General features: G+C 50.2%; 3 protein-coding genes across 8 annotated transcripts; 1 reads left to right on the top strand and 2 right to left on the bottom strand.

Moving 5' to 3' along the window:
* Positions 1 to 742: 742 nt before the first annotated feature.
* Positions 743 to 1,663, bottom strand: LOC122373706. The gene has a single exon (XM_043352021.1). It carries the CDS (start codon positions 1,661 to 1,663, stop codon positions 743 to 745), a length of 921 nt encoding a protein of 306 aa, XP_043207956.1.
* An 8,148-nt stretch (positions 1,664 to 9,811) lies between these two features.
* Positions 9,812 to 14,913, top strand: LOC122373710 (pre-rRNA-processing protein TSR2 homolog). 6 transcript variants are annotated; one of them, XM_043352030.1, is made up of 5 exons: positions 9,812 to 9,827; positions 10,818 to 10,939; positions 11,253 to 11,343; positions 11,672 to 11,877; positions 14,299 to 14,913. In XM_043352030.1, exons 2-5 carry the CDS (start codon positions 10,862 to 10,864, stop codon positions 14,446 to 14,448), a joined length of 525 nt encoding a protein of 174 aa, XP_043207965.1. In that variant the 5' UTR covers positions 9,812 to 9,827; positions 10,818 to 10,861; the 3' UTR covers positions 14,449 to 14,913. The 6 variants fall into 6 exon arrangements, with proteins under 6 accessions (XP_043207965.1, XP_043207967.1, XP_043207963.1 ...); XM_043352032.1 differs by having other exon boundaries at positions 9,816 to 9,831; XM_043352028.1 differs by having other exon boundaries at positions 9,816 to 9,939.
* Positions 14,914 to 17,513: 2,600 nt separating this feature from the next.
* Positions 17,514 to 25,029, bottom strand: LOC122373704. Its single transcript, XM_043352018.1, has 7 exons — positions 24,428 to 25,029; positions 23,335 to 23,392; positions 22,840 to 22,949; positions 20,890 to 20,994; positions 20,502 to 20,596; positions 19,777 to 19,832; positions 17,514 to 19,226 (listed from the first exon to the last, which is right to left on the bottom strand). The coding sequence occupies exons 1-6, from the start codon at positions 24,486 to 24,488 to the stop codon at positions 19,818 to 19,820; spliced, it is 444 nt and encodes a 147-aa protein (XP_043207953.1). The 5' UTR covers positions 24,489 to 25,029; the 3' UTR covers positions 17,514 to 19,226; positions 19,777 to 19,817.
* Between the last annotated feature and the right edge of the window lie 1,483 nt (positions 25,030 to 26,512).

Below are 26,512 nucleotides of genomic sequence, written 5' to 3'. Positions count from 1 at the left end.
GGGACGGTGGCGGCGTTCAGGGCGCGGTAGTCGCCGCACGGGCGCCACTGTCCGGGCTCCTTCTTAGGCTCCATGTGGAGGGGCGACGCCCAGCTGCTCTTGGATGGGCGGGCGACCCCGAGGCTGATCAGCTTGTCGAACTCCTGACGGGCGATGCGGAGGCGGTCGGGCGGCAAACGCCGAGGGTGCCCCACACGAGGAGGTCCACGTGTCACGATGTGGTGAGTGACGTTATGGCGCACGGGCAGGAGTTGCGCAGATGTGGCCGTCACTCGAGGGAACTCTCTAAACAAGTCTGCGAGAGTGGGCGCCGCGCACATACGCACTCCGACGGAGCCGATGTCGGCTCGGGTGCCCACGGCGCACGTTGTGCCGTGTTCAGCCTGGAGGAGCTGACGGCGCATGTCCACCAGCAGACGATGATGGGCGAGAAAGTCCGCTCCCAAGATCGGCATCGATACGTCGGCGACCATGAATGTCCACGGGTAGTCCACAGTTCCGAAACGCACCGAAGTCGAAATAACGCCATGGAGCTTGATCTCTGTGCCGTTGGCTGCTTCCAGTCGAGGCGCGTCGGGCGGCTGCACAGTGGTGCCGTCGGCCACGACTCGCGGTGGGACGACACTCACCTGTGCGCCGGTGTCGACGAGGAACCGCCAGTTCCGGGCAAGGTCGGTGACATAGAAGAGGGGCGCCAGTGTTGGCCGGCCCGTCTCCGCTGGCGCTAGCGCGGACAGGCGGGCTAGTTTCCCGACCAGGAGCACGGCGGTCTGCAGCGGTGGGCCTCCGCGCCGTACTTCTGGTGGTACCAGCAGTACCCTTCATCAGGTGTCACCGATGCCGGTTGAGAGCTGCCAGACGAGGCAGGTGCGGGTCGGCGCGGACGGGAGCGGGAGCGGCCACGCCGAGGAGCGTCGGCACCGCCCCGCTGGAACACGGCTTCGATTCGTGCTACCGCAGCGGTGAGGGCGGTGACGGCAGCGGCCATGCCGGAGTTACCGCACCCGCAGGCGGCGGGCGGTCCGGTGGCGGCCACCGCGCTGGCCGGCGGGGCGAGCGTGACCCCAGGGCCGGCCGGCGGGCCACAGGCGGCAGCGACGCCGGCCGTCGGCGTGCAAACAGCAGTCACGGCGGCACCGCCAGAGGCCTCCTGGAATCGGTCGGCCGCGCTGGCCAGGTCGTCAATACCAGTGTCCTCCGGCAGCAGCGCGAGGGCGGCGCGGGTCGTCGGCGGCAGGCGCTGCAGGAACAGCGTCCTGAGAAGGCCGAGGTCGTGGCCCGCGCTGCCCAGCATGTGCTGCATGCTGCGCAACAGCTGCGTGGGCCTCCTGTCGCCCAGCTGGTGGTCGCGGAGGAGTGCCTCGAGGCGTGAGGCGCGCGACTGGGCCAGGCGCGTGCTCAGGGCCCCTTTTAGTTCTGAGAACGAGCCGGTCTCGGCTGTTATCACGTCTCGAACTTGTGAAGCGACATGCACAGGCAGGTTGGCCACCAGCAGCCGGAACTTGTCGTGGTCATCCGTGATGCCGGCGACGGCGAAGGCACACTCGACCTGCACCAGCCAGAGCTCGGCTTCTTCAGGTGCGTAGGCCGGCAGCCGGAACGACGCGAATGGCCGCGTCGGCGCGTCCTGGGCGGCACTCTCCGGCTCGATGGGTGACGGCATAGTCACTATATACAGCAAACACTAACACTAGAGGCACACTGAAAGACTGTCGGTAATCACTAGGCGCTCGCCGCGCTCACTGTGCTGGCGCTCGCTGCGCTGCACTGCGTTGGCGCTCGCTGCGCTGCACTGCGTTGGCGCTCGTTGCGCTGAGGCTAGGCCACGTCACCAGCGCACTATTCACTGTTCGCGGCAGCGGAAGCCGGGTGAAGGTCACCCATTCTTGCCGAGGCGATGGGGAGGCCAGGTCAAAGATGACCTCTTCTTGCCGAGGCGGAGACGATGACTTCTTGAGCTACCGATCACGTCGGGGTCACCATTTGTGGCTGGTGCCGTGGCGAGTCGTGCTCTAAGCCGGATGAAGCCGTTCCAGTGTTTGGGATTCGCAACTTGGGATTCCACACAACGACGGGCTGGGAAGTTCCCTGATGTGGAGCCGTCTCCCCCAAACACTTAGATCGGCCAAGGATAGCGATGTATTTGAAACAGCATGAGCAAGCTATGTAGTGAACACAACGATGAAACCATAGTTCGTTTTGGCAAAGTTAAGGACAGTACAAAGCAGTGAGAAAACGTATATCAGAGCGAGAGATACTTTCTAGTAGAGTGCATGAATGGCCACACGACGATGAACATTATGATACATACACACGAACATACATTTCTAAAACATTAATAAATCGGACATAGAAATGAACAAGTGGAGCAGAGCCATCTGGCGGATATCGCTGAACCTGCGCCTCGCGTCAGTTGCGACAGCAGCGCCACGTTGAGGTCGACGGTGGCGCCGCCCCGCGTCGGAGCGCTCGCCAGTCGCCAGCGGCGGTAGTGCCGCGCCGCGTCGGAGAACGTGCGGCGATGCACTACACCCGACTCGCTAGCTCAATTTGATCGGGAGTTATTGAAGAAAAACTGTGACCCTTGTGACGTCACAAATGACGTCACGCAAGGGCAACAATGCAAATATGAAGCATAGAACCTTGCAAGGAGTGCATGAAATCATGATTTTATATGCTTGAGATAGTTTCAGATCATTCTCGGCGCCAAAATAGCAATTTCCGTATTTCCCCATTGACTTATAAGGGCTTAACGTACTAGTTCCTTGTATCTGAGAAGTTTTTAGGATTTCATCTTATTCTCCACTCAATTCTGCGTAAGATGCCGGGTTCCGTGGCCACATAGCTTGAACGTAACGGATGCAGCGACCGCAAACGTAAATCGAGGTCCCGAATTCCCTATTCCCCAACACAGGCGGCGGCCGCTTTCTGGTCTGCGCAACATGGCGGCACCGTTGGACACCATCTGGCGGCCGATGCGCATTCCGCGTATTTACAAATTGCAACCGAGCTCCGCCGTAGGGTATTTTTTTCCGCCGTAGTGTATTTCACTTGGAGGATTTTCTACCATACATCTGCCTGAGCTTAGGGTAATTACAATTTGTCCGCGACGTTCAAAAATGATGCACCTTTTTTCGCAGTATAGGATATCGCATGTGCATATTTCTGCCTATTTGGGTGCGCTTTAACGGTTTTTCGTGAGTAACTCGCGTAAAAACCGTCCGATCGCGACGAAACTTTCAATACCCCCGAGTTTATCAATTTTACACCTACCCTGAAAATTTCATGACCCTGACCCAAACGACCTTTGACCTGTGACCTATTTCTCGAGACCATGTTTGGCCCGAATACTCGGTTATGGCGATTCGGCGTATGTCGGCTCGCATTAGCCGCGCGGTTGCAGTCTTCACGTGGTTTCGAGCCTTGAAACATGTGATATGATGCTGGTCCCATGCATTAGGGTGGGTGTCAAGGTCACCTGAAGGTCAGGTCAGCTCAATGACCTTTGATGACCTCGGTTCACTTTTTCGAGTTTTACATGTTTCTAGGCTAGTTTTTGGAGCTGATTTCGAATTTAGCAACCATTTGAACATCACAGGGGGTGTAACGAAATTATCCGGACACCTTTCTTCCCGCTGTAAAAGCAAAACAATCTGGTACTTTTTCTTTTAACTGAGCTTGTAGCCACCTTTCATAAAAAACACACTTTACTCACCTCGTTTACTCACCTCGTTGGTTTCTGCATATCTTTGGAGTGGTTTCAAGGGACAGTCAGAGAGGAAGTGAGGAACCCACACAGTGGCGAATGTTCTGGAGCATTTCAGCCAATGGATTTTCCAGCACACTGGCTTTGATGCGGACCAACGCCGTCTAAACCTGTGCCTGCGGTTGAGCAGTAGCGGGTGGCTCTTCATTACCTCCTGCTAAACAAGAGCCCACAGGTTTTCGATTGAAATGGGATCGCGACTTTTTCCAAGTAATAAGCGTTAGCCCAGAATGATTGAAGGTTCTATCGGCATCACTTCCCGTTCTTTTAGGGACTTTTAACCCTCGCCCGCACATGCCATTTTCCCATCCTAGAACGCACATGGGGGGGGGGGGTGGTTGCCACCCCCCCGCGCCATTTCGTTCCTGTTGGAGATAGAGCTTAGCAGTAAAGACCAAAAAGATTCTTTGGGAAGAGACAAATCCAATGATACCCAGTTTTACCTTCTCAGGTCAGTCATTGACCTTCCAGGTCAGGTCAAACTAAAAAATGTTGCTGTTTTGGGTCACCGTTGGATATCAAGTGCGCTGCTTATCAAATACCGATGACGATGCTGTTTTCTGGTGCCAAGCCAGCTAGAACCTCTTTGTCACACTATCCGACCAGAATTTTGCTGCTGAGGTCATTTCAGGTCAAGTTAGGTCAAGGTCAATTATATGTGTTTGTATGTGTGTGAGTGTCTGTGTGTATACTGATGTGTGCACCGATTGTTTTTGGGTCCATATCACATGAAATCATGATCTGAGGTTTTACCAAAAATGCAGTCAAAAAACTTCACAAAAAGTAAATTCAGCTTGCCTAAAACGCAATTATCTTAGATGACCTAGGTTGACCTTAACCCTGACCTTGACCCCTGTACATCGTCGAACAACATGTTCCATGATAGGTGGGAGGTAAGACTGGCAAAAAAGGCCGAAATCAGGGTGTCAAAAGCTCACAAGGCCCATGGCAAACGCAAGATGTTGAGAATTGCCCCTTTGGGTCATGACATGACCTGAAAAACAAGGTCATATCTCCGAAACAAAAAATCACAGAAACTTGAAATTTTCAGTGGACATCAAGAAAGGATAGACGAGCAGCTATACGAAAAATCAGCCTTCTAGCTCTAAAAATGTTGAGTGCAGAGCAGAAAGACTGCCTGGGGGGGGTGGCAACCCCCCCATGTGCGGGCGAGGGTTAAGTAGCGCGCCGCCACGCATGAAGACAGCGTGGCTTGAATCAGGCATCAGTGCGCGTTCAGAAACCGTGCCCTCCTATGCCGTCTGGTGGAGCGCCTCCAATCATGCTCCACCACGGACCACCTTCCCTGGAAAAGCTCCACCCTTGCCTATGGGGCAAAATATAAGGGACAAAAACACAAAACAAGACAGATAAGAACAAAGCAAAATTAACTCATTATCTAATGAAATTCAGGCTGGAGCAAAAACATAGGTAATAGGTATCTATGTCAAATTAGAATGAAAGATTAAAATCAACCTGACCAGGCCTTACGGTCTGACCGGGTCATAACCACCTTACTTCGCCTAACTTGGCCCAATTCAACCTAGGCCTACCACAACACCTGCAGAGGTACCAGCATCTGCGATGCTGGGCTCCGCATCGCGGGACCGCAGGTTGTTTGAGCAAGCACCTTTGTAAAGTACCTGAACGTGTCGGTCATAAAATGGTGTGCAGCAAACCATACCTTGTTCCGCGATTTTTTCCGCTATTCGCGATCGCGCAAAAAGTGTTCAAAACCCTATTGACTTAACATGGGGAAAATGGAATCGCACGTGCCACGTGCCACGAGGTTTTAAGCGAGTAGCGACCGGTGCCATCAGGTAGATCGCCTCCGGGAGCCCATACCCTGAACTTTTTACGAAGATTGAGCGATTCGTCTAGGCCCCGCTCAAGTTGCCCCAATTCGCGGCCAGACTTGCAAAACATAGCCCGGAGAACGACCGCTCCGGTTGTTTTTCAATAGAAAAACACAATTCTAACGAATAGTGTTTGTCTTTTCAAACAACCTGCGGTTACGCAGCAAAAACGCCCGCCGCCAAACGAGAGGATGAGCCTTGCACGTGCAGACCGGAGTCGGTGTGCTAACCGGAGTCGGTGTGCTATCTTGAATCTAATGAAACAACAACCTGCGGTTAAGACAAATATGGCGCCTTGCGGCAAGTGTGGTGTATTCATATCTGCCGTTTAAGCAGCCAGCCCTCAATCAAAGCGCATCCTAATCGTCCCATGTTCGATAAAGTTACGCACATTCTGTGATTTGTGGCAAAAATGGCGCTTTGAGACAAACGTGGCGCACTGCGACAAACGTGGCGCATTTGTTCCTGTCGCTTAACAATTTTATCCACCCACCAAAGTCTAGCCCAATTGGACTTAAACTGACAAAGTTATGTTCATTTGAATATTTCACTATAAAATATCTCCGCAACGGAGGTGCCCAAATTTGCACGTGTGCCACGTGACCGCCGTTAGTGTAAGCAGGACTTGTCCCCTCACTGATTGCACTATTTCAGTGTTCCTGGCTTGTGCTGTTTTCGTGCTATAAGGCCACAAATCGGCAAACACACGATAATCTGGGAGGTACGCGACTCAAACACGTGGCCACGTGGCACGTGCCGGACCTCTGATAGCTTTACCGTTCACGCCACGTGATGACCCATCGACGTGGCCATCAGCATGTAAAAGATGACCCCGGCCGGTGTCAACGTCTCTGAACAGTGGACGGCTAAACTCGAAAAACGGGAAAATTTTAGGAAATTTCACCTTTCGAACATATAATTTCCCCAGAATTTTAAATTTTTCATTTTACAAAAAATCCGAGATAGCAGTTTTTTAGCCCCCTTCATTCTGTGCCTAAACCCGTTTTCAGATCGACCCTATCACAAAAACTGACGGCCTGACGGCTATTTCCCCCACTCCTTGCATTTCACAATGCTAGTATACTTAAGCACCAAAATTGACCCCGTGCCACGGCACGTGCAATAGCACGTGCGACACGTGACCACTAGTGCGACAAGCTGGACTCATCTGCTCACCGGCTGCACTGATTTGGTGTCGCTAGTTGAAGTCGTTTCCACGCCATAGGACCCCAAGTAGGCCAATGTCGGATTTTCCCGGAGGTTACCCCATCAAACACGTTTGCACGTGGCACGTGCTTTTCAATCGCCTCATATCTGACCCATACCTTGTGGTAGCCGAAACCCCGGGGCACAACATATTGGAACATTTTCAAAATCTAACGTGGAAATTTTTCACAAAATCGATTTGAAAATAATATTTCGAAATCGCCATAGGCTCAACATGGGGTAACTGTTTGTGACGATTACCCGAAATTTTGTCAATTATATTTTAAGTAATTACCACCGTCAGTTGGGGTGCCAGCCCGAGATCCGACCCTAAAAATATCAGCAAATATAATTGACGAAATTTTTCGCAAATCGCATTTTAATTTTTCCCATGTTAACCCTATGGGAAAATGCACGTGCCGATTACCCCAAAACGGGCCATTATATTTCAAAACGAAGCAAAACAACATGTTCTATGGTCGTTTCTCAACAGGTCCTGCAAGTTTAAACAAAATCGTATCATATAATTTTGTGCAATGAACGAATGAAAATGTCTCTGCAAAAACGTCCATTGACTTAACATGGGGAGCGAAAAAAGTTCAACTTTGACCTCGTTCAAAGGCACGTTACGAAATTCTGAGGGGTATACGGCGCACACTAGCGTGTACCCAAACATGTTTGCCATAAAATTCTAGAAAGAAAACCACCGCCTTCTTGGCTCGTTTTTCCGCCATTCGCGATCGCGCAAAAAGTGTCCAAAACCCCGTTGACTTAACATGGGCGAAAATTGAAACGCACGTGCCACGTGCCACGAGGTTTTAAGCGAGTAGCGACCAGTGCCATCAGGTAGATCGCCTGCTGGAGCCCATACCCTGACATTTTTACGAAGATTGAGCGATTCGTTTAGGCCCCGGTCAAGTTGTACTGATTCGCGGCCAGACTTGCAAAACATAGCCCGGAGAAGGACCGCTCCGGTTGTTTTTCAATAGAAAAACACAATTCTAACGAATAGTGTTTGTCTTTTCAAACAACCTGCGGTTACCTTCCTGGAAAAAAATGACGCCCAGGGAGATGGCTGTCCAACTTATTGGAATACTACCATGATTGCTTGTCAAAATGTGTGTCATCAATCATCATGCTCTTGTTTGACAAGTGATGTATAATAAATGTGATATTTAATAGTTATCTCCTGACTGTTGACTGTTGAGTGATCAAAATATTCAAATTATCAGGGTACAATCCTGTGCATAGTGCACACTAATCATGTTGTTTTTGTGTAGGCCCTCTGCACATTGTTGTGTGCACTGCTATGTGCACTATAAAAAAGTGACTGGTGTTACATGACAAAAGGTTGAGCAACTGTGAAGTTCATGCCCTTGGTCTTGCTGGTGCCAAATGCCTATAGCTATAGCAGGATCAGTGAGGGTTGTAGACATGCTACATACATTGTGCATTGAAGATATTGGCACAAAGTTCATCCGTAATTACTATGCTTAACACCTAATGTAAGAAGCGACATAAATGCCCAGATGATAAAGCTCTCTGGCAGGGATGCGGAGCCGGAGCCGGAGCCGGAGCCGGAGCCGGAGCCGGAGCCGTCAAAAAAGGGGGCGACTCCGGCTCCTTTTCTTACGAGGGAACAATTATTTACCTAGTTCGGTTTGACAGTACAAGGCGTAAAACAATGTGGTATTCAAAATAGCCTTGTTATACAAATACAGAAGCAACGTGTACCAATCCCATCGCCTTTTTTCTTCAACCCGTATTTAATTGATCGCATAGTGGATGTACTGAGTAGAAGCCGGAGCCGGAGCCGCCGGAGCCGGATCATTTTACTCGGAGCCGGAGCCGGAGCCGGAGCCGCCATGACATTTCACCCGGAGCCGGAGCCGGAGCCGGAGCCGATTTTTTTCTCCGGAGCCGGAACCGGAGCCGGAGCCGTCTGAAATTTCCACGGCTCCGCATCCCTGCTCTCTGGTCAACATCACACAAATTTATTAACATACTTTGCAGGTACATATTAACATTCATGGCAAACACTTTCGATTTGATTCAGAAACTAGTTGCTAGTAAGCTTGCATTTTTGTAGGTACAACAACGACCATATATTAAATCATAAAAAAACCTTCTCATGGCATTCATCACATACCTTTTTACCGAACAAGTACCTTATACCTAGCTACCATGCAATGATTCTAAAATTTGTCCGCAATCCATCTATATCTCAACTGACACAATGAATTTTAAATACCCTAGCAAAACCTATAACTGTACATAAGAAGAATGCAATACTACAAGAATTATGAATTTCTGAAGTTATTCTCACATGCTGGAATGTTGAAACTCTACTTTTGTTGTCCATTTCCATGTTTGATTGAGCCATCATATTGAACTGTTTTCATTCTTCAGTCACAAGCTTTCCCACAAATCTTGAATTTTTACACATCATCTTGAACCATGCTCCAGTCTTTCCAACAAGGTACTACGTAACATCAAAGCAATTTTGATTTGTTACAACAGCTTCAGATCATGATAGGCTTGAGGTTTGTTACACCATTTGCCAGACAAATCTATAAAATGTGTATCAATTCCCAAACTGCGTTTGCCAGACAAATCTATAAAATGTGTATCAATTCCCAAACTAAGTAATTGATCATATCAGTATTTGCAGTTTCCACACAATGTTTCATAATACTATTCTATGTTTATATAAAGAAACTCAAATAATCCACAAATTGTTATTGAAACACTCCCACTTCAAGAATTCACAGCAATAACAGTACAAGTTCGGAAGCAAACAAACATTGCGCCACATTTCGTATGAAACGCGCCATCGTCCTGAAGTTTCTACCACAGACGGTAGTTCAACCGCAGCCGTAGTGTGAAAACCCCTGCCCACCTTACCCCACGGCGGAGCTCGGTTGCAATTTGTAAATACGCGCGCATTCCACATTATAGAGTTCAGTGCTTATACTTGTGCAGCTGCACGGCGCACGTGTGTCAGTGTGTAAAGTGGTGTCGTATGTCCAAGTGAACCAAGTGTTTATCAATTATCATAACTTGATTCGACTTTATATTCCTAATTGCATTTTATTGGGATTTTATTTCTAGGTAATTCACCTCGTTCTAGCCAGGAATGAGTGGACGGCCAAGGGGATAAGGTGGGGATAAGCTAGCAGTAGCGTCAGCCTGCATCAGGGAACAAGGGCTTACCAACTTGAAAAGTTTGTGCTTGCAAAAGTAAAATGTTTCAACCTACCTAGTAGAAATTGTTCATGTCCACTTGTTGAATATAGCCCAGTTTCTATGGGCACCTATGCTTCGGATCAGCAAAAGTGGATTAGCTAATCCATTATAGCAGCCAATAGGTATACCTATGAAAATTGAAATAAGGAATTCACTGATCGTATGAGCCTAATCCACTCTGAATTATAGCCTGTGAAAAGAGTTTTAGAAATATTATAAGATTTAAATTTGCTGATCCGGATCATGAGTGGCCATGGAAACAGGAAAGTGGCCATGGAAACAGGAAAGGTGGTCTATGTTTCCTATCAACCATTTATCTTGCCAGAATTGTGCATCATACCACAACAGTTGAGCATGTCCTTAGGTATAGACTATAGAGGGCATTGTGGGCTGCGCCAATCTGATCTGTGCAAAATCTGTGTGCACGGCACAATGTCATTTTCATGTGCATCGTGCTGGAAATCTGTATTCTGCAATACCACAAATTAAGCACCAGCTGAGTTACCTACCCCATTAATATGCTAAAGACATAAGCTTTATCACAGTGTGACTGTGAGTGCCCAGTTCTGGTTGACCCAACTTTCATAAGATTGAGATCTCATCAAATGGCCATTCTTTGTTGCCAGGTGCCATGCCTGGCCAGGCCAGTGGTGTTTGACACATAAGTTTAGTCTGACTTTGATTTTTCTTACAATTAGCTTTTTTTACCTTCCTTGCTGAAACTTTTCACTGACACGTTTCAGGTAAATCTTTGCCTGAACAAGTCACTGAAATTCAAGACTTGAGGATGGCATCAGGTTCTGCCAGACATCCTGTATTCAGGGAATGTGTGGAGAGACACTTCAAGACTTGGTCTTCACTTCAGGTACTTCCTAATGATATCCCAGTTTTCAAAAAGTATTGTTTGAATCCAGAGTGGACATTGTTAGAGAGCTTCTGCTTGGTACATCTTTTTATAATATGTGCTGTTTCAAAATTCATGCAGTTCTTTCTGTTTTGGGTGTTTTGGTACTTAAGGTGCAAAATATGTATATTGTATCAGTATATTAGACCTAACTTATGTACTGCTTATATGTAGTCACTACTCACTAACCATTAGTCATCAATGTTTTAGAATTTTCCTTATTTGCTATGAATTATCAAAGTTATTCATCACCTATTATTCTTTTTATTTGCAGCTTGCCTTGCGAGAAGTTATGCCTGGTCCCATTGGATTAGAGTTCTTCTCCTGGCTCATAGATTCAACAGAAACCTTCTTTTATGAGAATGGTGAGTTTTTCCACCATGTTATCTTACCGTTCCCACCTAGTGAGTAACTCAGTAAACGATTTAATAAGATTAACAATTTTTATTTATGTAACTCTGTGTCAGACTTAAAATGGAAATATTTTATTCGCACCTCATAATTATGAAAGTGCTTGCAGTCACATTGTTCTTTCCTCTGCAGAACTGTGCTTCTTCATGCAGAATAGATTTAAAAGTTTACTTGTAATTCCTCTGAGTATATCTGCTGTTATGTACCCCACACAGAAACTGAATGTCTATCTATTCCCTCCTGCACCGACGCCCCCAACTGACCTACCCCTCCCTCCCCCAGCGGACCTATACCCGGACGAAGTGACCGACTTTCTGGCGGAGATTCTGAACACGGAGCTGGACACGTGGATCCAGGACGGCTCTCTGGAGCTGGTGTGCGGCGCCCTGTGCAGCGGCTTCCGCGCCTGTGCCGCCGGCAGGGCCGAGGAGGTGACTGCCGAGCTGGCCAAGCTGCCGGCGCCCGCCGACCTCAGTGGACATAGACAGGTACGGGGCGGGAGAACGCAAACCTGGGAGGAGCCTTACACATACAGATAGTAACTACCCACTCTGACCGACCTCAGTGGACATAGACAGGTACGGGGCGGGAGAACGCAAACCTGGGAGGAGCCTTACACACACAGATAGTAACTACCCACTCTGGCCGACCTCAGCGGGCACAGACAGGTACGGGACGGGACTGGGAAGCCGGGAGTCGCGTGAGATGTCCCAGCGGGCACAGACAGGTTAGGTGTCTCAGGAGTCACAAACCGGCACGGGAGGGGAGAGGTGAACACTGAACAGACAGGTACGGGTTAGAGTGGTGTCCCAGTGAACACAGACAGGCATGGGGGCCGGGTGATGCACCCAGCCCCCGTTCACGAGCTCCAGAATCCCTTTATCGTGACGTCACCACGGTGGTAGAATCTCCCTTCACCCATAGGCATGCATGCAAATTTCATCATCTTTCGAGCGAGGTGGAGAAAGAAAAAAAACGACTATGAGTCATCAAAAGCTGCACCAATGTAACAATGAGTTTGCCTCATTACGATAAATGGGGCTGAAACTAAAAAAAGGACTATATCGAGCCAAAATCAGCGATTCAAATGACCCCTTCATTTGAACGTGAATGATTTCCTCTGATGACGTCACCACGGCGCCTTTATTTCCCTAGTGAACCAACCTGAGTAGTAAAGGAATTTTGGATGCACCAGCGGCCAGTGTCTTAGCTCAGACTGGTACACTTCAGATACAGACAGGGAGAACGCAGTGCTGGGAGGAGCATGAGTACACACACAGAGGGTAACTACTAATTACCCGTGTTGGCCGACCCAAGCAGTCACGTGCCTGGTTGGGAAGCCAGGAGTTATGTGAGATGTCCCAGCGGGCACATCTCGGGTGCGGTGTCACAGCCGTCACAGACAGGTACCTATGGGCGGGAGGGGTGATCAGACAGGCACGGGAAGGAGTGGTGTCCTTCTCAGTGGACCACGGGGTGATGTACCAGCGGTGCCAGCGGCCAGTCGGAGTCTCAGACAGGTACTTGACTAACACAGACAGGGAGAACGCACTGCTGGTAGGAGCATGAGTAGCGAATACACACATAGAGGGTACTTAACGAGTAACTACCCAAGCCGGGCGACCTCATCGGGCACAGACAAGCACCTACATGACGAGGAAGCCGGGAGTTTGTGAGATGTCCCAGCGGGCAAAGACAGGTGCGAGGTGGAAAGCTGCTAGCTGATGTGCACACTGCATAGCAATGTCTTGAAAGTTCGAACTCTTTGTTTATGATAATTTTTTAGATGAAAACCTAGTCGCACATCAGGACTTGTTGGCAGGGCGCAGGCGCTTGTAAGAATAGTGTTTGATATATCCCGGAGATACTGGAAAAATTGGGATCGAATGCCTTTCTCTAATAATCGTAGTTGGTCAATCTCGTTAATTATGCCTCAATCTGGCCTAGAATACGACCAATTGACCGTAAATTATGCTCGTCGCAATTGATTATAGAGTTCGTCTCGTACCGGCTCTCACCACTGTATAGCTGGGAGGTCCGACTTTCTCACTACTGAGATGCCCGACTCTCCCACAACTGGGATTCGGAAGCTCGTGCATGTCATCCCCCCGTGGCAGAATCTTCGGAAAGGCGTGATGATATATGGCCTCCTTAATAAACATTGGCGGCCAGAGCGGTTAGTGTTGTTTTCAGCGCGGCGCTGGTTTATCGGTCCCAGCTGTTGCTGTTATCCACATAACTCACTTTTCTGAAAGCTCATTTCCATTATCGCGTAGCTCGGAACATAATTCTAAAATGTCCCACTTCAAGTGGTGCCGGTCTCTAGAAACTGTGTGGTGCCATTCATTGGTCAATTATTGTCAATAACAATAATGGACGCTCACATGATGTGTATGTAGCAATCGCTCTACCAAAGTTGACAATGTCAAGTAATTTCAGCTCTGAAATATACAATAACTCATTGGTCAGCTCAAATCATATCATTCTTGTTTGTCTGTCTGTTTGTTTGTTTGTTTGTTTACTTGTTTTTGTGTTAGGCCCTTTCGGTCTGACAAGACCATTTCAGAGCTGGAAGGATGATAGGAATTAGGGGGAGACATTGGTCTGAGCAGGCACCCTAGTGAGTCACCGAGGCTCAGCCCGTCCCGAAGGACAGGCCGACCAGCCCCCCAAGCACTCTCTGCACCTGGCTACGGGTGTGCTTCCCTGGGAGTAGCGGTGCCGCTCCAAGGGAGCAGCCCGCCTGAGATAAAGCTGCTTGTCCAGCCCGGACCGAGGGTTGCGGCGTGGAGAAGGATATAAATGTCCTGAGAATGGAAACGACGGACGGGTGAACTTTCTTGTCATTGTATGGTACGTTTTGTTCGCCATTCCATGTCAATAACATATCATTTGGCTTCTTCCGGCAGGCCCCAGCTGTGAACCCTGACGACGACGATGAGTCCCCTGCGGCGCCGGTGACACCAGGGCCGTCCCGACCCGCCGCGCGCGACCCTCCACAGTCTGAGTCAATGCAAACAGACGAGGATGGCTGGACGGTGGCCCGGAAACGACGGTAGCGCTGCCCGGCGGACTCTAGGAAGGTAAGCTTTCGGCCCTGCCGCCGGATGGCGCTGTTTATCACCCTGTGAGGGAGATATCTTCTGGGAACAGGGAAGGTCGCCGTTCGGCTCGGATGGCCAGAGGTGGTCAGCGGCGTCAGGCTTCAGTGGATTCGTGGCGTCGTCACCGAACTGTTACAAAAGTACTGAAGCACCAAATGACTTCAGCAAACGTGCGGGCGAGCGGTGACCGTTGCGTCAACGCGCGTGCGGCTCGTACTTTCATCGTGAAGCGAGTGCCGGGGACAGATTGTTCTCGATGCGGTTGGTAATCGTGTTTGGATTGCCTTTGATGTGAAACGTGACTTGCTTGTTGGTGCCCTCTGAATGCTGTGTTTGTCGTGTGCCGGGTACATTGAGATGCACGCGTGCGTGCGATGTTGGCGTTGCAATGCTTGAAATAGGGCCCGTGTTGTAATATTCTCTGAATGTGTTGTGGTTCCATGCCAACGGGACGATTTGTTTTTGTTTTTACGAGAATACGGACTAGGAGTTAGAATACCAGGCAAATGCTGGAGGTTTCTATCGTTTGTAGCTATGTTCCAGTGACGTCCAACATATTTGCTTTAAAACTTGGCTATTTCTATCCCTAAAACATGGCGGTATAAGTCTCAGGTGGCAGTATAAAGCTTTATAGTTGATACTGCAGCGCAAACAGTTTGAGGCGCTAAAAGAGCGCGCAACATTGGTTTGTATGCATCGCGATGGTATTCCTCCAACTTGCTTCGTGGAACGTGCTTCGTCTTAGGCCCCGTGGAATATGCCGATTGAAATGTGCTCGTTGAAATTTACTCGTGGAATGTGCTCGGTGGAATGTGTTCTGTGGAATGTGCTCCGTAGGATGGGCTCTGTGAAATTTTGTAATACCAACTACCGCCAATCATGAATATACGATAACAGAACAGAGAAACGTCTGCGTGACGGAAGGTGGTGCATAAGTTCAAAACGTTACGTCAACCTGTCGTTGTGTTGGATATTTATTTTAATTGCGGGAACCATTTTTTAAGCCTGAAAGTGTTAATTCAGATGAAGGTGGAACGCATACGTGGTTTCGTGGCGGTGCAGGCGACACAATAGGTGCGGGGAGTAGTAGAATCCGAAACGCATTATGCACTATGCAGAATGCGGATACGCTTTTGCATGCGCTGTGACTCTATTTTCCATTCATGGGTGTGTTTAGTGTATATGCAAATACTCTTACAAGTATTTGTACAATGTGCAATAATTGTGTGACAGTTGTTTCATGTCAACCTCGGCAAAAGTTATCAATCACATGGGCAGAAGATATAACCTTACTGGGGTTAAAAATGTCAGCGATTTTGCCTCTCTTTTCCTCTGACGCTAAAACGTTATGGCTAGATTTTCTCTAGGTTAACGCAACAGCGCGGCGGCTGAACTGTGTGAAGTGCTTTTTGACATATCCGTGGTCTTGTGTAGGTAATACCTACAGGGTGACACAAAAAAAAAACGGTCATCACCAAATTTCGAATAACTTCGGAAGTTTTATTCAGATCATCACCAAACTTCGGCCACTTAAGGTCACACCTATGTAGCATACATCCACCAAGTTTCAAGTCTTCACTACGAATACTTTTAATACAGTGTGTGTTTTACTGACGCTCCACAATGTGCTCCAGGTGAGCGCCACGGCGCTGCAGGGCGTAGGCACACTTGCATCCGGCGGGCAAAGTTGTCGATAACCCGATGGCTGTGCACTTTACAGAGTGCAATGGCCTCTGGAGACAGTGCTCAGGGGGTGTGCTACCCCTGAAACGTTATTCTTATCGGGTTATCGGCAACTTTGCCCGCCGGATGCAGGTGTGCCTACGCCCTGCAGCGCCGGGGCGCTCACCTGGAGCACATTGTGGAGCGTCCGTAAAACACACACTGTACTAAAAGTATTCGTAGTGAAGACTTGAAACCTGGTGGATGTCTGCTACATAGGTGTGACCTAAAGTGGCCGAAGTTTGGTGATGATCTGAATAAAACTTCCGAAGTTATTCGAATTTTGGTGATGACCGCTTTTTTGTGTCACCCTGTATAACGCGTGTTGTATTGCCGGAATAAAGAGGAAGTATTGGACCTTTCAAGATCGCCGGACGCGGCTGTTTGCGCTCATCGATTTCATCTGACTTGAAGCGGCCATATTCATTGGCCGCAGAATATCTAGTCGGGAGCTCAAGCAGCGAAGCGACCCTAATGGAACTCTCACTACTGGATGGCTACGCGCATGAACGCTCTTCTAAGGGGCTTCGAGAACCTGTAGTACCCGTACAACCATTAGTAAGATCATAGCTTCGACAAGTGCCATGAATGGTAAGACTTCCTAGAAGCAGGATGAGAATCATGCATACATGACTGGTGCTCATTGGTATTGTAGCCCGGTTTCTACAGATTGGCCAAATAATTAGTGGCTTTTTACCGTCTCGATGTTATGTCGCCGTGTTATTAATTGATTTGTGGGCGAGGGCTGATACAGAAAGCTTTCGATTTTTTTCTGTCGTTCTGAAGAGAATTGCTATGTTCGGAGCTTCGTTACCTCATGGACCTTTACATGGACCTTTACCATGGACCTCATCGAACCTTATTTGGCCCCAAAATTTACGAATGTTGTGGCTAAATTAGAGGAGTTTGTCACAATATGCTAGCATTGCTCAATTGTAGTGGAAGGCGCTCTTGTTTATGGGTATGTCAGTCTGGTTTTACTCAGGCGTTCCCGTTCTCCCAAAGTATCATGGTTGTGTGTTAACTGATGCGAATGCGAATTAACGTTTGTGCGATAAAGTGATTTGGCTTTACAAACAATGCATAGAAGTAGGTAGTTTAGACTCCAGCTATCTCAGATAGATGGTACGTTTTGATTGGTGTGCGATTGTTAATGGCCGATAACCACTATTTCAATCGACATTCTCTATATTCGCAACATTATTCGTTCCTTTTCAACCGTGATCCATTGTTTCTCATTTTGCAACTCATTTATCTCGAGAGTTGTTTGTTCTGTGTGTCTTGTCCAAAACCTGTGGTGCGTTTTCAAGATGTATTTTGATAGCAAGAATACCATCCAAACGCTCTCAATCATTGACAACTTGCATCACAATCAACCAAAAATACGATTCGTTGTACAAGGCTGAGTACCAGCAGATCACTAGCGGGCATGTACTACTTGGCATAACAGTAACTAATTCGAAGAGAAACCTGCTGACAATACTGTAATTATTCCGCCACGCTACGTAACATTTCCGCTCAGCTTACACCAATACGTAACAACAATGAAAGACATGGAGTGGTGGTAAAGGACCTCTGGTGCCGCTGGACAAGACGCACCCCGGACCTCCCTCCCTGGGGAGGTCTCCTCTGCCCTGTGCCGGCGTCCCCCACACTACTCCCATGTCCTCCAGTCCCTGAAATACGTCCCCCTCGTAACTCGGCCGACGTTTACCGGAGGCCGGTGCCGCTCTCTCGGCGCCAGTACCGGATCGTCGACACGGGCCGCTTTTTGTACAGACCGGTGCGCGACCGAGCGTGACTCGTGCCCGGATGGCCCGACCGGCGTCACTTTTCCCCGTCTGAGAGTGAAAGTCGGGCGGCAGCGGCGGCGGCGGCCGGCGCTGGACTGGACTTTCTCCGACAGCCCCTGAACAGGGACGGTCGATCTGATGGGCCAGGCCGAGGGAGACAAAGAGTTACAGGAGAAACTCGCTGATGAATGGAGGTGACGGCGGCGCGGCCGCGGCGCCCGGACGCTATGATCATGACGATGCTTGAGCGGGGTCAGATGGGCCGGGCGGCCGGAGCTCAGAAGGTTGCCACCATTGGATCCTCGGGTTCCGGCTCGGTTGACAGCCGGCTCTCCAGACTCGCCTCTTTCTGGCGCTGACGGCGTAGCCTCAGACGCTTGTCTTTCAACACGCGTTTCTTGACATGGCTGGTGCCGTGATCGGGCAGTCGGTCGGCCTGAACGTCGTTGGAGATATCAGACAAGATCTCCTGAATGTTGGCCGCCTGGCGAGGTCGATTCTCACCTTCCCCGCTCAGTTCAACCTCACTCTCTTCCTCTATCTCCACTCCGTCCGCTGTGCTCTGGATCTCGGCAGTATCGGCCTCCGTGCTGTTCTCAGCAGATGCTCTGACAACGTCCGTACTCGTCTCTGACGTGCTCATACGTCTCTCGGGCACCGCCAGGCTGTAGGCCGGCTCGGAGCCGTGCGCGAACTCGGCAAAGTCCCTGAAGTTGTCGATGATGTCCGGCCGCCGGTCGGGGTACGGCCGCGCCGACAGGTGGTTGTCGAGGTAGCTGTAGTCGTCGACGAACGATCCGCCACGGAGGATGATGTAATTACCGGAGCCGAGCAGGCTGGAGCGCTCCTGGGCCGGGAAGGGCTCCCGGAATCCCTCCAGGAAGCCGGGCCGGGGCGAGGTGGGAGAGGGGGCCCGCGCCGGGTGCCGCGGCGGCGGCGGCGGCAGCACCGGGTGACGAGCCTCGTCGAACGGCGCGCGGTACGGCACAGGGCTGAGCGGCAGCTGGTAGCGCCCGCCGCTCGGGCCGGGGCCGGGGTCGTGCCGCTCGTGCACCGGGTACGCCGGGTACGTCGGGCCGTGGTGGGAGTGGCGGCGGGCGTCCCGCCAGCCGCCGCCGCGAGGGAACGGCGCCGAGCGGCGCCGCCGCCGGGTCAGCTGAAAGGGGCGCTCGGTCACTGGAGTAGTGTGGGGGAGGGGCGCAGCGCCGGCTCTGGCACCTGAAACAGACAGAGAAACGACGGGTCAGATCATTCTGATTCTCTGGCCGAAATACCTATACCTAACTTATTGACTGCCCCTGCAGTTACGCTCTTGACTAACGCCACTACACTTTTTGTCTGCGTCCGCCATCCGTTTTCATTCAATGGCATGGTGTGTGAACTGTGAGTCACCCCTCCGTCCGCTCACGTGACCGTCCGATGCGGCCGTTTCTCCGGCCCATTACCTCCCTCCCGGGTGATACTCTCACTTTTAGCGGCGCCGGTGGACAGCCGCCGCCGGCGACGGCTTGAGAGAGCTACTGGGTAGCGTGTATCCCGACACCGAGGAAAACTTCGATGTAACTAGTTATACAATTACATAACACTGGTGTCCCGTCATTTCCTGCCAGTTATTATAATTAATGGTCGGTAATTATTATTCATGTTTTAATCGTCAGATATAAGAAATTTCATATCCTAGTTAACTGTCATGCAATACATTATACATTTATGAAACATACAATTATGAAAAATGAAAATTGAAAAGTGATGCATAAAATCGACTTACCTATGTGCTAGAGTCCGCGCGGGCACATTTAGAACTCGAGTTTAGTTGCTGCCGGCCTGGAACGAAAAACAAGTATACTGAGCTGGAAAAGTGCTCTTTGGCATGATATATCATACGATCACAGTCGCCTACGAAATGTAAGGAACGGTCTGAGTTATCGCTGACTCAGATATACTGTACTAATGGTATTGAATCCCTCACCTAGCGACTTGGGCTCATTGTTTTGAATGCCGTTTTTAAATGAACTCAGCTGAATAGATGATCACAGGTTTCGTTCATTATCATCACCATTCGAGTGGAGCCACTTTCGCCGCCGTGGTGCGGTCGCTGACAGTGTATCGGCCAGTGTACCACGTTTCTCTCCCTAACGCCTGGAGAAGGCGGCCGGGCGCGACCAACACATCCTCCTCGGCCGCTCGTGAAAGTCTGTTTCATCTCGATACCGGGGTCAACCGCCCACTGATTGACTGGGAGTTCATCGAGGCGCGACGCGGCATCTATTTTAGGATGTGTGCGGTGTTCGAGTGAGCGTTTCGGAGTGCCGGTGAGTGAGTGAGCGAGCGAGCGAGCGAGCGAGTGAGTGAACGTCCCAGAGCAGAAGAGTAATTGTATGAGTGAATTTGTGAATTTGGAGTGAGTGAATGAGCGCTTGTGAATGAGTGGGTGAGTGAGCTAGTGTGACTGAGTGACTACATAGGAGGAGTGTGAGGCGGCGGGAGACTCACTGGCGTGTCCTGGAACACAGGCTGCGGCTCGTCGTCGAAGCGCGACTGGAACGGCGAGGCCGGGAACTGGATGCCCGGCACGTCGATGTTGTTCACTGGCGACAAACATGGGTTCGAGGGGTCAAACGACGATGTCGACCGCCTCGCCAGTCACAAACAAAAGACATGGATCAGCCGTGGAACGCCGGATAGAGCTCGCACAAAGTAGTTATCGATCTCTCAACGATTGAGTAGATAATCAGCTTTCAGTGATCATTGCTGCATCTGCGGTGGTCATTGATCCCACGGAAGGGTTGTATTGTATTTCTTTGAACACCAAAAATTGTTTGATTGTCAAATGTAATTCCTTTTTGCGGATTTCATACATTTGCATGGTGTGCGCACTCACCAGCGTTGGGCGAGTCCTGGAACTGGTCGGCGAATCCGCTCAGGGACGCCATGTTGGGGAAGCCCGGCGGCATCTGGAAGAAACCTGCGCTGTTCTCGTCGGCGGCTGCGGAAGAGGAAAAGGCCACCGTTAGTTCATGGAGACAGGGGAAGCGTAGTTTAAAAATAGATACACTTTCAGACCTTCTGCAGTGTGATATGCCGACCTATTTGGTGTTATTTGTCACGTAAATTAGAATTCCATTCAATTCTGCGTTCTTTATCCGCACCTGTCCTGTCAGGGTTTGACTTTTATTTAACTTCCCTAGTTTGTCCGTTGTTATGGTTTTGTCTCAACTAATGCGCTTTGTGGCCCGTCCCACTTTGAACTGCATTTCCGCAGCACCATGTCCATCGCATATCGCTACAGCGCAAGAACCGGAGCCAAAACTGTCGGGGCTGCATTGTTTGTCAACGCACCTGGCCCGTTGTCTGCTGGCCTTTCGTCAAACAACTGCCGAGGTGTCAGTCTCGAGACGTCGCTGGTCTGTTCAACACTTCTCTTCCGGCGGTTCTGCGCCTGGCCTCCAAAGAACGTCCTCCGAATCTGGCTGAAGAGGCGGCTGGACAGACCGCCGTTGTCCGGCACAAAGCCTGAGTTCTGTGGCCTGCGAGCCGGGCGCGGCCGACGACGGATGTCGTGCTCCGGGCTAAAGTTGAACTCGTGGCTTGGGTCGAAGTCCTGCTCCGGCCTGAAGCCTTGATCCCGGCGGAAGTCGTCCTCCGGACGGAAGTCCTGCTGGTGGAAGTCCTGTTGGTCACGGAACTCCTGGTGAGGCCGGAACTCATCGTGAGGTCGGAAGTCGTCCTGGGGTCGGAACTCCTGCTGGGGCCGGAACTCGTCCTGATTTCTGAAGTCCTGCTGAGGCCGGAAGTCGTCCTGAGGTCTAAAGTCCTGCTGGGGCCGGAACTCGTCCTGAGGTCTAAAGTCCTGCTGAGACCGAAAGTCCTGCTGGCCGCCGAACTGCTGTCCGAATCCCTGTTCGGGACGCCGCTCCTCCGACTCGTCTCTCTCGGGGAAGAGGCTCGGCAGCGCCAACCGGTCGATCTGCGGGCTGGGCTGCGGGCCCGGCTGGAAGGCGGGTCGGCTGCGCAGGTCCTCCTGCTGCCCGCCACTGCGCCGGATGGCGTTGAATTGCTGGACGTGCCGCCGTCGCTCCAGGCTCTGATGCATCAGCGGCTGCAGGTCGGTGGGCAGCCGGCCGCTGTACGGCGCGTTCAGCATGTCCTGCAGCTTCTGCGCGATCTGACGTCTCCGCCGCCGCCCGTGGGTGGTCGGCTCTTCACCTGCAAAGGTGTCCCGGCTTCAGGCGTGACGTCAGAGCAACGGCAGGTGCTCGTGCGGGCTCGGTAGGCAAGGTGGCATGATAAAGACCAACGACGCGGCAGTTTTTCGTGATAATTTCACGCTGGAAGCCGTGATTTTATGCTTTCTAGAGTGTGGGTGACGGCATCTGCGTCACGCGTGCATGCCTCCGTGCATCGTCTTGCATGATGGGTGCTCTCCTGCGCAATGGTTACAACACAGCTGCCTCTCGTAATGGCCACATAACGCAATTATCTCATGCGAGCTATTCTTCGCTAATTATCCACTGTTGGTAACAACATCTACCGTTCGTAACACCAAACTCATGGTGACTGTGCAACATTCATTTCAGTCACCGTGCTTCCAGAGCGGTTGCCGTAAGAAACGGTTGCCGACATCGTATCCGGAATGTTTGTGCATAATCGCTGAAAGAAAACTGCGTCGGCTGTATGTCGATGCATTTTTTTCTAGGATGCCGTCCTAATAGGTATTCGACTCAACACAGTGCCAGTATGATATTATCAATTCAACAAATCACTAAAACTCGCAAACGTTTTCATAAGATTCACGAGACTGCTGTGAGTGTTTTGTTAGTTTTCTACTCACGCGGGAGTGAGCTGCCGGCCTGGAAGTTGGGGATCTGCGGGCTGAAGCCGCCCTCCGATTGGCGGTTCTCGGCGCCGGCAGGGTCAGCCAGCGCCGGTGGCTCCTGGGGGCTGAATAAGACGGCGAGTTACATCGGGTCACAGAGGTCACAACAGGTCACATAGGGCATACAAGATGACAAAGACCTTATCATTTCACACCTCTTCCAGTTTTTTAATAGTTTTTTTGCGCTTTTTTTGCTTTGCGTCGACACAACAAACCTGAAAGCCTTAGATATATTTTTTTCTATATGAGAACGTTCTCTGCGTGCCGCCCTTGAAAACAGCAATTATCTTACATTAGTTGTCAAATTTTGCGACCAATATACACTTACACATTTATAGACAGCCCACTGTCTATAGATGGATAAAATCCTCATAAGCCCTTATCAATAGATAGATCACCAAACGTTGTTTGTCAGGAACACGAAACATTTTTAGAGGAGTAAATACCCACACAAAGGCCTGCAGCAGGGCTCCAGACGTGTCCAGCTGTCTCCTCCTCAGCATCGAACCTGGGGAAGGGATAACAGATATGTTACTTTACGGCTCGTCACGTCAGGTGACTGGTCGCTCTCTGTGGGAGGGAAGTATCGAAGAAATGCTGAATTGCTTTCGAAAGATACGCGAAAATATTATGGTACAAGTTATAAAAATAAATGTCAAAATCTTATATTTTATCTATTGTATTTGTTTACGTCAAGCCCTGATTACGGAGCGAGCGAAGCGAGCGGAGTCTTACGTAGAATAACGGAAATTTCTGAGTATGAGCGGCCGGCCGGCCGGCCGGCCGGCCGTGGTCACGCTTTTGCGAGGCTTATATCTCAGCAACCACTTGACCGATTTACATGCGGTAATTTTTGTGGGGTAGCTTCATTCCTTCTACCAAGTATTGGACTATTCCCGATGCATGTGGGTGACCCCTTATGCACGTGCCACGTGCAAAACGAAGAGGTGTCACTTTTGTAATTGTTGCAATATCTCGGTAACTACTTGGCCGATTGCGCTGAAAGTTGGCATGTAGGTAGGCACCCACTAGGCACTGCATATCCATGTGCCAGAGTTGGGGTGCTGCTGCACGTGCGCACGTGCAGGGGTCGTTTCCAGATCTCGAGAACGGCTGGACCGATGGCGCTCAAATTTGGTACATGGTTAGGGACCGGTTAGTAGGGTGCCGTGCAAAAGTCAGTTGGGACCCATTTTGCACGTGCGCACGTGCAGGGTGCCGCTTCCAGATCTCGAAAACGGCTGGGCCGATTGTGCTCAAATTTGGCACATCGCTAGAGACCGGTTAGTAGGGTGCCGTGCACAAGTCAGCTGGAGGTACCCCCTCGAAATTTCGCACGTGCAAGGCTCACCCTCTCGCTCGCTCCGTTAGTCGCCCCAAAAGGCGCTATACTGGTGTTAAACATAAACATCAGGCTACAGACACTTAGAATAATGAGTTGGAACAAAATCATGGTTGAAACAAAAACGCTTGGTCTAAAAAAAGCTGCTGTAAACACGAACTACAAAACCAAGGCAAGGTGGCTAGGATGATGAAACCTTACCGGCTGAGGCGGCGTCGGCCAGGGCCAGGAGCACGAGGCAGGCAGCGCGTGCAGACGCCATGGTGATGCGCGACCGACTGGCCCGCCGCCGGCGCCCACCGAGCCTTTATAGTGAGCGGTTTCTCCGGAGCTGTGGGCGCCCTCCCGGCCGAGCTCTGATCATCGGCGCATGTCCATTGTTTGGCAGATATGGTGGAGATACAGTGGTATTCGGGGTGGTAGACTTATGTTTATTGAATGCAAAACAATCGGCTGATGAATGATATAAAGGGGCCACTTCTCATGTATCACAAAGCTGCTCGCCAACAATAAAAACCCACTTTTATCATTCATCTGACCCAGGGCTGCGGTTTCGATGGATTGTTGGTAACTTCTACTCCGACTCCGACTGCAACTCTGAGTCCGGACATCTCTCTTTAAGCCAGCGTTGTAATGGTAAAGTTTATATCGAAGATGCTTTTAGCTTGCCTGAAACAATTCCTGGCGCGTCCCAAGATGTTAATTTGCAAAATACCTCTCAAGTTAGCCCTAATGAACTGAAAACAGGCTCTGGTGCATCTTTTGATTTTCATTCTAAAATTGTTCGTTCAAAACGGCAGTATGGTCTTATCTTCGACAAAACCAGTCCTGTGTAATATTTTCCGAGGACCAGGTGTCGAGCATGACTTTGAGCATTACAAAGTCAATTCCGACTCCGGACAGAACTGTCGACTCCGACTCCTACTCTGACTCCACAGTCCTGATCCGACCTGTGACATCACCTATCGACCTGAGGCCTTAAAATTGGTTACTATTAGCTTACTCTTGCGTAGAACAATGCACTCATCTATTTCGCAAAGTTCTAGCTCGGGAAGGGGTCACACGCGACAGCGGGTTGTGTCGCCCTTGTGCGGTCGAAGGATGCAAAATGCTGGCGAGGGTGAAGATGCATTTGGACTCTTACAGACATTTTTGTTTACTCTCGCAAGCCAACATTCTATTCCAATTTCAATTCTAACTAAACTTTTCAACTTTTTTACACATCGGCTCAAAGCTTTGTGCTTCATCGATAAGCATGATGCTCATCTCTCCATCTTTTACGGTACAGTGAAGGAATGATTTTCTGCTCCGGTGACAACACACGCCTTGGTCGTTTTCACGTATGCTGACGATACCCTGACAGGCATGGCTGGCCTTTGTTGGACTAACTATGTGCGGCTGTTGACCCGACACCGAATAATGGTAGCGGCGATCAGCTTTCTAGTGACCGGGTCAGCACTCGTTTCTCTCCGATGATGCTGAAGATGCCGGAAGGGAAGGTGGAGATGGGGAGAAAAGAGAGAGAGAGAGAGGGGGGAGGAGATTAAAATAGACAGGTGAATACAGAAACAGAGATATAGGTAGGCAGAGAAATATTGACAGCGACAGGGTGAGAGGGGGTAAGAACATTTTCTTGACATAGTTGCACGCCAGGACACGGCCAGCCAGCATACAAAGTTTCAGTGAATATCGCACTCCCCTGAAATAGCCAAAAATACTCGTAAACCGCATTATGCGAGACCATCACCATCAGCCCGGCTTTGAAGAAGTTAAGCTGTGTTGTGATAGTGAATTATGCCAATCATGGACCGTGTTTTCATCAGCGTCGGACACAACTTCCCATTAGAAGTCTTGACCACTGGTAACACAATTAGAAAGGTAGGATAGTGTGAAGCAGAAGTCCAAACATCAACTCGACGCGAATCTTACTCAATACAGGTCGGCTGACTCCCTCTCACATGACCAGCGATCCTCCTCTGCAACCATCCATTCAACCATTAGTCAGCCGACCAGCACTGGTCAGTGGTCAGTGGTCAGTGGGCAGCCATTCAACAGCCGCGGTATCCAACTCATGTAGTGCGGAACAGCATACCACTCCAGGCGTTCGGCCGGCGCGGCTGTCATGTTTCTACGCAGGGAGACTGCACGAATGTACAAAAGACTAGCACCTAAACTAGCCCGAAAAGGAGACTGCAGTGGCGCATATAACACCACGAAGTGTAACAAATGCGAATATTTCTGGATGACATAATCAATTCTCTGCAAGTATTTACATGCATCAAAGTC

Source organism: Amphibalanus amphitrite, unplaced genomic scaffold, assembly GCF_019059575.1.
Source record: "Amphibalanus amphitrite isolate SeventyFive unplaced genomic scaffold, NRLGWU_Aamphi_draft 001539F_arrow, whole genome shotgun sequence".
NCBI lineage: Eukaryota > Metazoa > Arthropoda > Thecostraca > Balanomorpha > Balanidae > Amphibalanus > Amphibalanus amphitrite.
Note: the sequence above shows the minus strand (reverse complement) of the source record. Positions and strands in the feature narration are given on the sequence as shown.